Raw genomic sequence first — 13,285 nt, 5'->3', positions numbered from 1 at the left:
CTGATGGGACACGTAGTGGTGGCAGGGGCTTATTGACGAAAAGAAATGAGAGCAAACAAGCTTAGGGCATGGCAGGATGAGAGCTCCACAATCTGAGACCATAAAAAGAAGGGTTTTCACTGTTTTATCCACAGCACTTAGTACAGTGACTGGCACACAGTAAATGATCAGGAAAGATCTGTTGAATAGAGAAATGAATGAAAAGGACAGGTAAGTTCAGATGCTAAATGGATGAGGATTGGTACTGAGAAAGGGTTGGGGGGCAGGCAAAATCAACCTGTGGAAAAAGCACTGGGGAAATTCTAAAGGGCAGATGATGCTTACATCAGAGATTCCACGTAATCTTAGCCAACAGCCTGAATTTCAGAGAGCAGATTCCATCTCTGCAGAGAAAGCTGTCAAGGACCCAGGCAGGATCCCAAGGCCTAGTTCTCAGCAGACTGGGAGCAAAAGAGGATTGCCAGAAACAGAGGGGCTCTGGAAGCCTTGCCTGGGAACATCTCAGCCTGCACTCACAGCCAAAGGGTTTTACTCATGTTGGAAACACAAAGGGAAAGTAATGCTCTGTTGGTCTGCACTCTTCTCGTGAACCTCTCTTCTTTCCTAATTTCTTCCAGGACATCTCTGGTTTGTTTCTTCTCCTGTCTCTACAGCCTTTCCTCATCAGCCCCCTTCACCCATTCTTTTTCCTCGAACTACCAGCTTGTTCCCTGGGATTCTGTCCTTGGGGCTGTCTTCTCTCCTGACTCTTTACAATTGGTTTGGTTCATTACATCCACCCTCGTGGCTTCTATGATCATCAATGTCCGAATCTCTTTCCAGTTCCAGCTTCTTCCCTGCACTCCAGATCTCTACTTCCAACTGCACCTTTTTCTACATGTTCCACAGCACCTAAAACCTGTCTGAAACCAAGCTTCTTGTTCACTGTCAAAATCCCCCTATCTTCTATCTCTTCCGTCTTGGTTAATAATGTCTCCATCTTTCTAGCAACTCAAGCAGGAAATTCTGAGCCACCCCTGTTCCTCACACCCAATAGACCATAAACCCTGCCAGTTCAATCTCACACATGTCTCTAGAATCTGGCTCTTAGTAATCTTAATCCAAGCCCTATTAATCTTTCACTGGACAGAACAACCACTTTCTAACTGGCTTCCATGCTTAGTTTTTCTTTACTCTATTCCATTCTTAATACTGACAATTTCATTGCAGCACTTCTCTGCTTTGAAAGCTGATTTCCCATAACCTCTAGGAAACAATCTGGCCCCAAATGACTTCTCTACTTCCGTCTCCCACTACTCCTCTTTTGTCTCCTTCCTATCCCCCCATTCCACCCCCCCCCCCCCCCCGCACTTCCAACCCCAAGTACCCACGTACCTTAAGCTCTGAATTTCATTCTGTTCTCTCTGACAAGAATGCCCCTCCCTCTTCTAGGCCTGGAACCCCTCTAATCATTGTTTAAGGTCTGGCTTAATCCTTACTTCCTCTGCTTTCCCCTTCATTCTCAGGTTGCATTAATCATTGCTTTTTCTGTGACCCCAGAGAGTTGTGTTTTTTTAAAAATATAATTTAATTTTTTAATTATCTTTTTTAAAAAGTTAATAGGTCACACAAAACATTACATTAAAAAACGTAAGAGGTTCCCATATACTCCATCCCCGCCCCCCCCCCCCCCCCCAGAGCTTTTGTCAAAGCATTGTTACGGCACAAATTGTATTATTATATCCTCTTTATGGTTTACATGTTTATCTCTCCTGAGAAAGGTTGAGCTCCTGGAAGAAAAAGTCACTCTTCACATTCCTAACAAATTTGTGACATCTAGTAGGCACTTAGTAAATGCTTTATGGAAGAAAGAATGAAATAATGAAAAACCTAGTTAGGCCCAACCTTGCACCAGCTGCTCTTTTGGGCATCCCCAAAATAACTTTCCTTTATAGGAGAGACAGTAATATAGTATCTAAGATATTATTATTTAGTTGGCGTGGGGGGTGGGAATTTGGAGGGTTGTTGGTGAGATAGAAGTGGGAGAACAAGTATGGTTCAAGAAACCCAAGTTTAAATTAAAACCAGCCTCTCTCTTACACTTGTGTTGTAATATTCAACAAGTCACTTGAGCTCTCTACTGGCCTTCCCCAATCCCTACCGCTCACACTGAAGGTTGTTGCTCCCATCTTATTTTAATTCGCTCTCTCTGACTTTTTCACCCTCTCACACAGCCCCTATGTCTTACATAGCCTGTATCACACTGTATTGTCATTTTCTGTCTTCCACACTAGATTGTCAGTTCCCTGAGGTCAGAAATTACATCTAAGTATCCTTTCACTCCCAGCTCCTATTATAATAGTGTAGAATAGTCATTTATAATACTCGGTGAAGTATCTATACATTAAAAAAAAAATGTTGACAGTACACAGGGAACTTGTCATGGAGATAAGATCAACACAATGTTTTCTTTTCTTGTCCTGTTCTTGAAAGATTTTAATAGTCAAGATTTGCTATAAAAGGTTCCAAAGACAAGAGATCATTGTGGGTGGAAGAGGCTGAGAACCTTGGGCCAATCGCTTTGTATCCTTGTGGGTAAAATGGGGATAAGCCTCTCTGCTTTGCTTATTACTACACAGGGTGATGGTTAAGAAGGCTGGCTACTGTGTACTCTTGGTATTTTTTTCTTTCTCCATAAATTCTTTAAAAAAAGAAGAAGAGACAAGAAAAGAGGAGGAAAAAGGAAAAGAGAGGGTAGGGGAGGGGTGAGGAAGGGGGAAGAGAAGGGAGGGAAGGGAAGCCAAATGCATTATGGCTGAACTATGTTGACTCCTATTTGCGGAAGTTATGTTCTATAAAGGACCCTTGAATGCTGAGGGAGTGACGCTGAACCGTTGCTTCTATGGAAAATACAGTGTTAGGTTAACCACTGATCACATTTTTGTCAACGAATCAATACACAGCCTTGTTTTAGATGTGTTTCTGTTTAAAGACACCTTTGTAAATATAGGATGTCGACTCGTTAACATGGAACTCACACCCACAGCACTGTTGTTGGTGCCTGGACGAAGCTAATCTAACACATGGAATTCCTCTGTAAGGCCCAAAACAACTTTCTTGCACACAGGAACACTAGCTTGCACTTCTGCACTATGCTCGGGGATCATTTCAAACAGCAAACTCACCAAAAAAAAAAGGCACAAAAATGCAAAAATTGTGGCACTAAATATAGCACGAAAACAACACTTGTTTACAAGAAGGCAGAGCCTCGCCTCTCGATCTCCGCCAGCAACGTGTGCATGGGGCAACTCAAATTTCCCGCCACTCTGCACGTGTCCACAAATGAGCACGAAAGCACCACAAGAACAGATTCTGGGGTTACAAATAAATTTTCACAAGGAGGCAAATTTACAAATAGGTGATCCATGAATAATGAAGATGGACCAGTTCTCCAAGGTGTATAAGACCTGACTAGGCAAAAAGGCGAAAGGATGAACAAACAGGCAATTCAAGGACAGGCTGGCTAAGAAATGAGAGAGCAGATGCCACCAATTCAGAACTGCAGTAACCCTGTACAATTCTGCATGTGTTTACGTGGGTTTAAATGGACAGTACACAAAAGCAGCCTCTGGATGCAGACTTGCTTCCTACTTTCTAAGTACTTCCTACCCCACTATACAAGAACAAACATACAGAGAACAAATGCGCTCAGTAAATAGTTTTGACATGGAAGTAGGATTCTAAACAACCCTGCTACCTGATTCACAGAGAAGCTTTATCCAACAAAGCCTGAAGGAGATCTGAACCATGGGGCTGCCTCTGGCCATCTGTGCTGTCAGCTTCCCACTGGCATTTTCCAGGCTGCGGTGGAGCTGCTAGAACTGTGTTTCTTTCCGTTTCCCACTCGGCGCCGCAACACCCTGGTCCAGGTGGAGTTCATGACCACAGTTGTTTTACGTACAAGGATGTTGATACTTCCACAGGGGCAATAAAACAGAATGGAAACTGTTACACCAGCATCGGCAACTCCCAGAAGGAAAGATGGCCCTTTCATTTAAAAGGCACCCAAGAGAAACGTGAAAAATGTTACCACAATAAAAAAAAAAAAGATGCCCACGAGCAATTTATTTCCCTCAGATGTTGGGTGCAAGGCATTAACCTCTGCTTTCATGTAACCAATTCTGTGCCACATTATGTGCCAATTTGAAAATTATACTAATGTCTACTAGTTAAATGACTCCCTCACCATTTTAACTACCTCACTGTAATTGCCTCATTTCCCTTTCTTCCTTCCTTCCTTCCTTCCTTCCTTCCTTCCTTCCTTCCTTCCTTCCTTCCTTCCTTCCTTTTCTTTCTTTCTTTCCTTTCCTTCTTTCCTTCTTTCCTTCCTTCTTTCCTTCTTTCTTTCTTTCCCTTTATTTACTCTCTAGAATATCAACAGTCCTGAAGCATTCTTTTTCAAGGAATGAGAGAAGAATTTGAAAAACAAAAACAAAAAACCAGAAGGCAAAAACAAAACAAAACAACCCAGAAAGGTCAAAGGCTCTGGATCAGAAAAGCGTATATGAAGCTGTGAAAACATCCTTGTGTTGCCCCCAAACACTTGTGCACATCTCCCCTGAGCCACCAGAACTGCAAGGGACTGGAGAGGTGGCTGATTTCAATCCTCTTCACAGTTGGGGACATTGAAGCCCAGGAAGGAAAAGGATTTGCGTGAGTCCAAACAGCCAATAAGTGACCACAGAGTGAGAGCTCAAAGCCAGGGCTTGACCAAAAGGCAAGCCTAGTTGCTTTCATTGTATTGTCACCACTGGGTCACCTACCCAGGCCTAGAGAAGGCAGACCGGCCACTCAGAAGGTCTGTAGGGGACCTGTGGCCAGATAGAAAGAGAGGGACTGACTTCAGACTGCCCGGTGGTAAAACTTGACATTTGTCACTTCCTCTCAAGGACCGCACAGAATCGGCTAAGAATGCTGTCTGTGCACACCCTAAGAGCTCAGGCACACTCTGGGTGAACGTCTGAGGTCACTTGACTGCAGGCTCCATCCTCATAAACAGTAGGTGGCCAAGAGCATGGCTGCAAAGACACCAGGAAAATGAGTAGCAAGATGAACAATACCCAGCTAGAGGGGTGATCACGTCCTACCTACCCTGAGCCCCTTGGCAGAGAGTCCAGGGGACTCAGGCTACTGCCACATCCATCCTCTGGGTTGAAGAGGAAAAACAGACCCATTAGGGTTCAGTGGCCCCTGGGAGAATCCTCCAATCAAGGAGACAAGGGCTTTTGGGGCTGGTGGGGACTGTGGCGTTGCGTGCGCCCGGCAGTGACTCTGCATCCCATTCGGGGCTCTGGCCATCACAGCGCAGAGAGCATCCATTCTGGAGTGCACTTTTTGTTTCTTTCTCTCTGGGCTCGAGTCTGATTCCATTTGAGACAGCTCAGAAGACAGCCATATGGGAGCCCTTCAAATTCCTAGCCCCCAGCGTTTATTAGGGTGCGCAGCTTGGGTGGCGCTGGCTCCGCCCTGGTCTGCTTTCACTCGGACCTGGCGCCCCTTAGGACACACAGAGAGGGCCCCGGAGCAGAATGGGGTGCTGACAGGGGAGGCAGCAGCGGGACTGGACCCCACACTGATTCCTTTACGCCACAGTAGGGTAAAGATGGGGAAAAAGTCAAAGGGGCAGACAACCTGGGACCCAGGCTTGGCCTGCTGGCTTGAGAAGAAAACAGTCAGCGGGGCAGTATGACATCAGCACCGGAGGAGCAGGGGTAGGTAACCCCCTGCTGGGGGTTTCCTGGAGGCTTGAGTTAGCACCTTAAACCACCCCCGACCGCCCCCAACAGTCCATCGACCGCCCCCAACAGTCCATCGAGGTAAGCAGTGTTATTCTCAGTATTGTACCAGCAGGAAAGCTGAGGTTAGAGAGTTCAGCAACTTGCTCAAGGTCACCCAGCACATAAGGAGCAGGTGGGAGATTCGAACTCAGGCTGGCCAGACAGACTGCCTTCTCCTTAACAAGGGCAGGAGGAAGAGGGAGACATACAGGTGGGGCGTACTCCGTTCCCTGCTGCTGCAGTAGAGGGAGAGTGTCCCCTCCACACACTGGACGCCTGGGCCCTGCCGGCAGGAGCCAAGTGGGCAGGGAGCCCCATTCCCCAGGCTCGCGGCCTCTCTGGAAAGCAAGTTTTTTAGCGCTCAGTTCTCCACTCAGCGAAAGGCGGTTGGAAAATGAGGCAGCCAAGGGTAGAAGGCTGAATGGTGACAAAAACCGCAGGACAAAGCCATGAGGCAGGGCTGGAGAGCCCCCCCTGCTGCTCCGTGGGCAAGGCACCAATCTTCAGCCTCAGTTTCCTCCTAAAACGATCCGTGTCTGAGAATTGATGGCGATCATTCATGTGAATCTGCTCTAAGATCTTGAAGATGGTCTATAAGAGAACATATTAGGGCAAATATGAATTTTCACCAAAGCTGTGTGCCAGGGCTTATCATTATGTTTCTGGCACATTGAAATAGATCCAGGTCTAGTCAGCAAGAAAAAGGGGCTGAAGCACTGACACGTGCAGCACTATGGATGGATCTCCAAAACGGTGTGCTGCATGCCGGAAGCCAGGCTCTAGAGGATGCCCGGGGGACTCCCTGGATACGCAGTTCCAGGAAATGGACCCTGATCTATAATGACGGAAAACAGATTGGTGGTGGATTGGGGCTTGCGGAGAGGAGGGACTGACTACAAAAGGGCACAAGGAAACTTGTAGAGCTGCTGGACGTGCTGTATCTCGTGGTGGTGATTGGATGGGTAGACTCATTTTTCAAAACTCATCCGTCTTTAAATAGGTTTAGTTTATTGTACATAATTTCTGTCTCAGAAGAGTGAAAAAGAAAGCACGTCAAGGCTTTCTGCTTGGAGCAGGGCCTCTGTGTGGGCTGGAAAGTTGACTGGACTTGCAGTTTGTGGCTTGTTTGGTGACCTTGCCCTTCCTTCCCTACTGACTGTGGGGCCGTGGGCAAGTCCCTCAACTCCTCTGTGCATCAAGTCTCCTCAGCTACGACATAAAGCAGCTTCTGGCCTCTGCTTTACCTCACGGGACGGCTGTGAGGCTCAAGGGGGATATTTAGTGTATGTGAGCTCAATTTGCAGATGGCAAAAATAACATCCAAGTGTAAGGGAGAGTTGTGTGGGCAGAGTCATGGAGGCAGGGACAGAATTCCTCACCCTGCCTGCCTGGAAGACCCCTTCTCCTCTAAGTGGGCCCTGCTTTGTCTCCTTCCTACCCAAGATCCTGGGGAAGCAGCCACAGCCCCCACCTCAGAGTCGGCTACACTTCAGCGACGTTGAGCTTCACCGAGTGCTCTCAGGGGATCCAATGTCAACCAACAGGTAAGCTGGAGAAGGCCAGCGCAACCAGATATTTTAATTCCTGGGCTCTGCAGGGTGCTTCTCAACTCCTGATGCAGCCAGCTTCATGCTGCTTTATTCGGGGGCAGTGAGGCAGAAGACAGATTCCCGTCCAGCCTAAAGTCAAAAGGGGCTTATTCTAGCCCTTTCCTTCTGCTGCTGCCCTGCTCTTTACCGTAGGCGCTCTTCAAGTTTTGATAAGTAGAAAAAAAAGACAATCCAATAGTAGGTGTAAATTCCCACTAGAAGCCTCAACCCCCATCTCGACATCCTTCCTTTTCTTCCAATATAACACAATAACATAACAGCTTGGGTCCAGCTTATATTTTTTTATATTTTCAAGTCCTTTCCTATCCAGTGTCTCATTTTATTCTTGTAAAGCGCTGCGAGGTACACAGGACAAAGATGGCGAGGACATTGAGGAAGGGGGTTAAACAGCACAACTGAAAGCTGCAGGTGTCCGTCAGAACCTGGGATTCCTGTCCCTGCCACCCACCGTGTCCTTCTCACAAGATTATTATCTCTCAGCCATTAGTAAACATTTGAACATTTCCGGTAGACAAAGCTCTAGCCACAGGCAGACTCAAAAAAAAACCCAAAAAAGTCAGGGTCATGTCAACATGGACTCCTCAAATCCAACAGTTCAGTGACTTGCTCACAGCCCCTGAGTGGCCTCGAGCTCCAGAAAGCCCAGATGCCAGGGGGGCTGTTCGTGCTTGGAGGCCAAAGAGGGCTGTGCGAAGCAGCGGCTCTTCTCTGTGCTACGTTCCGGTCCTGAGCCATCCTCTTCCCACTGGCCCCTGCCAGGCACACTTCCTTGTGGGTCACCCCAACAACCTCAGGCCCATCTCAGTGGGGCTGGACCTTATTTTTAGAACTTGGGGAACAGGGAAGGGCTAATGGGTGGAGAAAGAAAAAGAAAGGGACGGGCCATTTTGACCTCTTGAAAATGTCCGTCCTGCTGTGTCCCTAACACCTTCTTGCCTTGCATGTTTGCACACGCACACACACACAGCACAGACCATGGAAACCTCCACCTCTCACTCTTTCTCCATTTGGCAGGTGCTTCGACAGCAGTGTCTCAGTTGGACCAAAGTTCATACTGTGGGGTGGAAAAAAGCTAGCAGAGCTCCAGGGGAGTGACGAGCTAGAGAGGCTATACCTTGAGGTCACTCTGCTTCTGCTCGGCACTGCCCGCTCCTCTCCTTTGAGCTCGGCCAAGCATTTAACAAGCATGCAGAATCATGGCTCAGGGGGATCAAGGAGGGCTAAAGGGGGACCTGGCTCGTTCTGATCTCTGAGCCCAGCTGAGTGTCCAACAGACCCGGTCAACACCCAGAAGGCGAACCAGAGCTCTCAACCCTGGCTACCGCCCTTCTCTCAAAACGGGCTGTGTTCAAGACATCCAGCCCAGCCCTTCTTGGGGCAGGACATCCAAGTTCTCTTGGACCCAGGGAACCATCACTTCTCTCTCCTACCTTGACTATTCGTCAAGCCCCCTTCCTCCCGTCTTAAGACTTAAGAGTGAGGCTGCTCAGAAGCCAGGGGCTCTCTCTTCTCAATGCTCCAAAATGAAGTTTAAAGCCTGGACTCTGGAACCTCAGGTGGCAGCTCTGTGAAGAGGGCCAACTTCGTACTTCGAGTTATGGTAGGAAGGGGAAGGCGGGTGGCACGGCCTTTCTGGGTTGGGGTGGAGGAGATGAAGCTGGGGCAGGGAGTCGAGCTGGACCCAGTGACCCCCAGCCGCCATCGAGGCAGACAATCTAAGAAAGAGCAGTAGGTCCCACCTCCCAGACTGCTTCATCATGCCCTCCTCTGTCACAGCTTCAGGAAGGAGAGGTAATAATAGTAGTAATAATAATAACAACAGTAGCTGCCATAGACCGAATACTAGCCCTCCAAAAGATATCCACGCCCTAATATGTGGAACCTGTATTACCTTATATGGCAAAAAGGGTTTTTGCAGATGTGTTTAAATTAAGGATTTTGAGATGGGGAGATTACCTTGGATTGCCCAGGTGAGGCCTAAATGCAATTACATGTGTCCTTATAGGAGACAGGATAGAGGGAGATTGGACATAGAAGAGGAGGAGGCCAAATGACCACGGCAGCAGATACCAGAGAAAGAGCCACCAGAAGCTGGTGGCGGCAAGGAATGCCTTCTCGCCTGGAGCCTCTGGAGGGAGCACAGCCCTGCTGACACCTGAAATCAGCCCAGCCTTGCTGATTTTGGACTTCTGGCCTCTGAGAACCATGAGAGAATAAACGTCTGCTATTTCAAGCCACGCAGTGTGTTCAGCAGTCACGGGAAACTAAGGCAGTAGCTCACCCTTAGTAACTGCCCACTCTGTGCTAGGCACTAGTCTTAGCATTTTCCATGCATTGAATCATTTATATCCTGGGTCTGGGGCCTGAACTGTGCAGACCGGTTGCCTGGGTTTGAACTGCAACTTCACTGCTTAGGGTTGTGACCTTGAGCAAGTCAGGAAACTTCTCTAACCCTCAGGGTGCCAATCCATAAAAGGAACACAGAGTACCTTCCCCATTGGGGCTGCTAGGAGGATATACACACCGGTAAAGGGCTTAGAAGGGTATGTAGTAAGTGTTCAATAAAAGCTAGCTTCTAGGAGATCTCAGAGGGTGAGCAAGCCAAAATTAGACCATCACACTAGTCTGACAGGACACGTATAAGACCTCCTAAGCCCAGCACAGGGATTGAGGTGTTTCTTTAAAGCCGGTTTAACTGCAACCTGCATAGTTCAGTCAAGTATTTCTTCCCTTCATTAAGCAACTCAAGTCCTTAACGCTGGCCCTGGGCCTCTGATTCGGCAGCGTTCCCCAGCACACTTCCCGGCTCCTTGCTTAAGGAAAGCTCCGCACACCAGATCATCCACACAGAGGGACTACTTTGCAGCACCCACACGTGCCACCCTCTGCAGAGCCCACCACACCTCTTCCCTGTAATTCTGTCCGCGGCAGCATGAGCCTCTGTGCTTGGAAATCAGTGGAAGACAAAAACTGTCAGCCCATTTTGTGACTGTCCAAGACCACGCCAACCTGTCTCAGCAAGCTGCGTGGAATGATAAATTCAGGGATCTGGTTTCGTTAAGAGGGTAGAAAAGAAGAGAGGAAATCAGGTTTGCCAGGGGAAGGGGAAGGGAGACCCAGCATTATCACTTGAAAAAAAGAGGAAGATGAAAGGAAGAACTTTCATCAACTTGGCCCTTCCTGAGAAAGTTTGCCCAATTCTCCCATTCAGGTGATATAATGCAAAGACGCCAAGAAGAAGAGCTACAGGACCCCAGACTTGCATGTCCCCACCTAAGAAGTCTGCAGGGGCTAAGAAGTCTGGAGGAGCCTGGGCTGGCCACAGGACCTTGATCTGACTGCCTTAAGAGGACACCTGCTGCCCCAGCCCTGTGCTTGGCAACCAGGCCTCTCCCCGCAGGCCCGCCCCTAAGCCTGCCTCTGCCCTTGCCCACCCCACCTTCCGAGGAGAGGAGGGATGAGCGGACAGCTCCTCTCGCTTACTCTCAGGCACCCACAGATTTCTGCGCTGCCGTCACCAGTGACGAGCAGCCCGGGCCCCTGGAGGAATCGCTTCTCCCCATGCCATCCTCCCCATCAATGAACACGCAGCAGCACCCACGCTCGCACTCCTACTCCGGAGGGAAATCGAAGCGCCGAGCGCCACCCGGAGCTGGAAGCCACCGCAGTGGGGGCGCCGACCTCTCTCCCCGCAGTCCCTTGCCCTTTCCCAGCTAGTGCAGCCTTCAGGACCGAGAGCCTGCGGGAGTCCTCGGTCGGGCCCCGCCTCTCCACGGGAGTCCGCGGTGGAGCCGGGGCTCCGGGAGCGCGCAGGAGAGCGGCTTAGCCGGAGCCGGGCGCTGGGTAGGGTAGGCGGGACTCGAACCCACCGCCCTCGCCGCTCAGCCCTAGGCACCCCCCGCCCCGGGCAAGCCCCTAGGCCAGCGCTCCCGGCGCGCGGCGTGTTCCCGGGGACCCCCGCCCCGAGGACACGGGTCCCGGGCTGCATCCCGGCCCGCCCCGATGGGGGGCAGCGGGCAGCGCGCGGCGGGCCGGGCCGGGGAGGCGAGCCGGAGCGGAGCCGAGGGGCGGCGCGCGGGTGGCAGGGGGCGCGGGGGGCTGCGAGCGCGGGCACTCACGCGCGGGCTCGGGGGAAGCCCATGGAGAGCAGCACGTCCAGCGCCGAGCCATGCTTGATGGTGCCGGGGCGCTGCTGGCGGGTCCTCCGGGGGGTGACTTTGCTGTACAGCTCCTCGCGCGCGGCCATGCCGAGGGGACCGGGGCTGCCGGGCCGAGCCGGGGCTCAGCGGCCGCCCATCGCCGGGAGGGCGCGGGAGCCCGCGGCCGCAGGAGGCAGGAGGGCGGCGGGGCCGAGCCCGCCGAGGGGGCCGGGGCGCCGGGCGGCGGCTCTGCGCTCCCCCGGGGTCGCGGCGCCCGCGCTTCCTGGTGAGGCCCCTCGAGCCCGCAGCCCCGGCGCGCCGAGTGCGCGGGACCAGCCCGCGCCTCCGCCGGCCCCCGCCGCGCCCCGCGCTGCGCCCGCAGGGGTCCTCCCTCCTCCGCCCCTGCCTGCAGCTCTCCTCGCAGTCCGGGAATTTGCAATGAGTAATTTTTGAATGGATCAAAGAGGAAAAGGAACCCTGGTGGGCTGGCCCTGCCTCGCCGGGGCCGCCGCCCCGCCCCTCTCTTAAAGGGGCAGCGCCGCGGCTCGGAGCAGGATCCCCTCCCGCCCAGGCTGCGGGTGGGCGGCGGTTCCTGAGAGTCGCCCCCAGGGCCCCAGACCCCCTTTGGGCTCGTCAGCGCCGCTGGGCCTCCACGCGCTAGATCGACCCGTTTCAAGTTTCGTGGGTTTCTAGGTGGGGTTAATCTTGGAAGCCGAACTGATGGATGACAGTGTTGGATCAGAAGGCTGAGACCAAGGCTCAGATCACAGGCTTTGCTTCCGAAAGACCCGGCGGGACCCTGAGCGTTGTCAAGGCCGAGTTGCCCCCCGCGGTCAAGCGACTAGACTGAAGGCCTACCATGTCCTCCAATGGACTGTGGTCGGCGACTTCAGTGGAAGGAGAGGGGCCTAATGTTTGCAGAGCTGGCAAGATCTGGAAGGGGAGAAGGGAGAGGCCAGGGCGGAAAGGAGAAGAGGGAGCCGTGGAGATAAAAGGAGGAAGGGGGAGGAGAGGGAGGAAGTGGAAGGAGGGTGGAGGGAGAAGGGGGGCAGGAGAGAAGAAGAGCTAAGAAGGAACAGAGAAAGGACACTAGCTAGTTAGTAGCGTTGTCCAAAATGGAACAGGCTGATTTTCATGTGGTAGTGAGTTTCCTGTTAATAAAGGGATTCAAAGAAAGACTGGATTACTTCTCAGTTATCATGAAGGCATGAGTTGGATCATAGGTTGGACAAAACTACTCCCACCACAAAGAAGGTGGCAGCCCTAATCATATCCGCCCCCGAAGCCCCATGCCCAAGAACTTGGCTGGGGAATGTTGACGTTCTTTCATCAGAAGGCAGTCTCTGTCCTCAATCAGGGACAAGGGCCCCGCAAGGTGTAATGAAAAAGGCACAGGGAAAACCCTAGCTGCTCCTCTTTGGGGGGTAATTATCATCATCATCATCATCATCAACTCTAATATTTATTGGGCCCCTGGATATGCCAGCCATTGTTCTAAGCATAATAAATGAATTAATGGTTAACTTTTTACAACAACCCTGTAGGGGTGTGTACTATTATTATCCCGGTTTTATAGATGAGAAAACTCAGCTCACAGAGGTTGTGGAAGCTTACACAGCTGGTAAATGCAGAGCCAAAGGTTCAACCCACCGGGGGCCTTTGACAAGCTCACCCCTCTGCAGCCCCATTCTGTCATCTGCATGGATTATGATAAGCTGGT

General features: G+C 51.1%; 1 protein-coding gene and 1 long non-coding RNA gene across 3 annotated transcripts in view; one reads left to right on the top strand and one right to left on the bottom strand.

The window, feature by feature from the left end:
- Positions 1–11,795, bottom strand: part of UBASH3B (ubiquitin associated and SH3 domain containing B) — a 138,208-nt gene extending 126,413 nt beyond the window's left edge. The window contains exon 1 of one of the 2 annotated variants that reach the window (XM_058289366.2): positions 11,545–11,795. In XM_058289366.2, the coding sequence (XP_058145349.1) occupies positions 11,545–11,672 (128 nt within the window). In that variant the 5' untranslated portion in view covers positions 11,673–11,795. The remainder of the gene's footprint in view (positions 1–11,544) is intronic. The other variant, XM_058289367.2, reaches the window with a different exon arrangement.
- Positions 8,889–9,663, top strand: LOC131276323 (uncharacterized). The gene is made up of 2 exons (XR_009183819.2): positions 8,889–9,026; positions 9,432–9,663. It is a non-coding gene; the product is annotated as an uncharacterized lncRNA (long non-coding RNA).
- Positions 11,796–13,285: the final 1,490 nt, after the last annotated feature.

This window comes from Dasypus novemcinctus, chromosome 27, assembly GCF_030445035.2.
Source record: "Dasypus novemcinctus isolate mDasNov1 chromosome 27, mDasNov1.1.hap2, whole genome shotgun sequence".
In the NCBI taxonomy this organism is placed as follows: Eukaryota; Metazoa; Chordata; class Mammalia; order Cingulata; family Dasypodidae; genus Dasypus; species Dasypus novemcinctus.
Note: the sequence above shows the minus strand (reverse complement) of the source record. Positions and strands in the feature narration are given on the sequence as shown.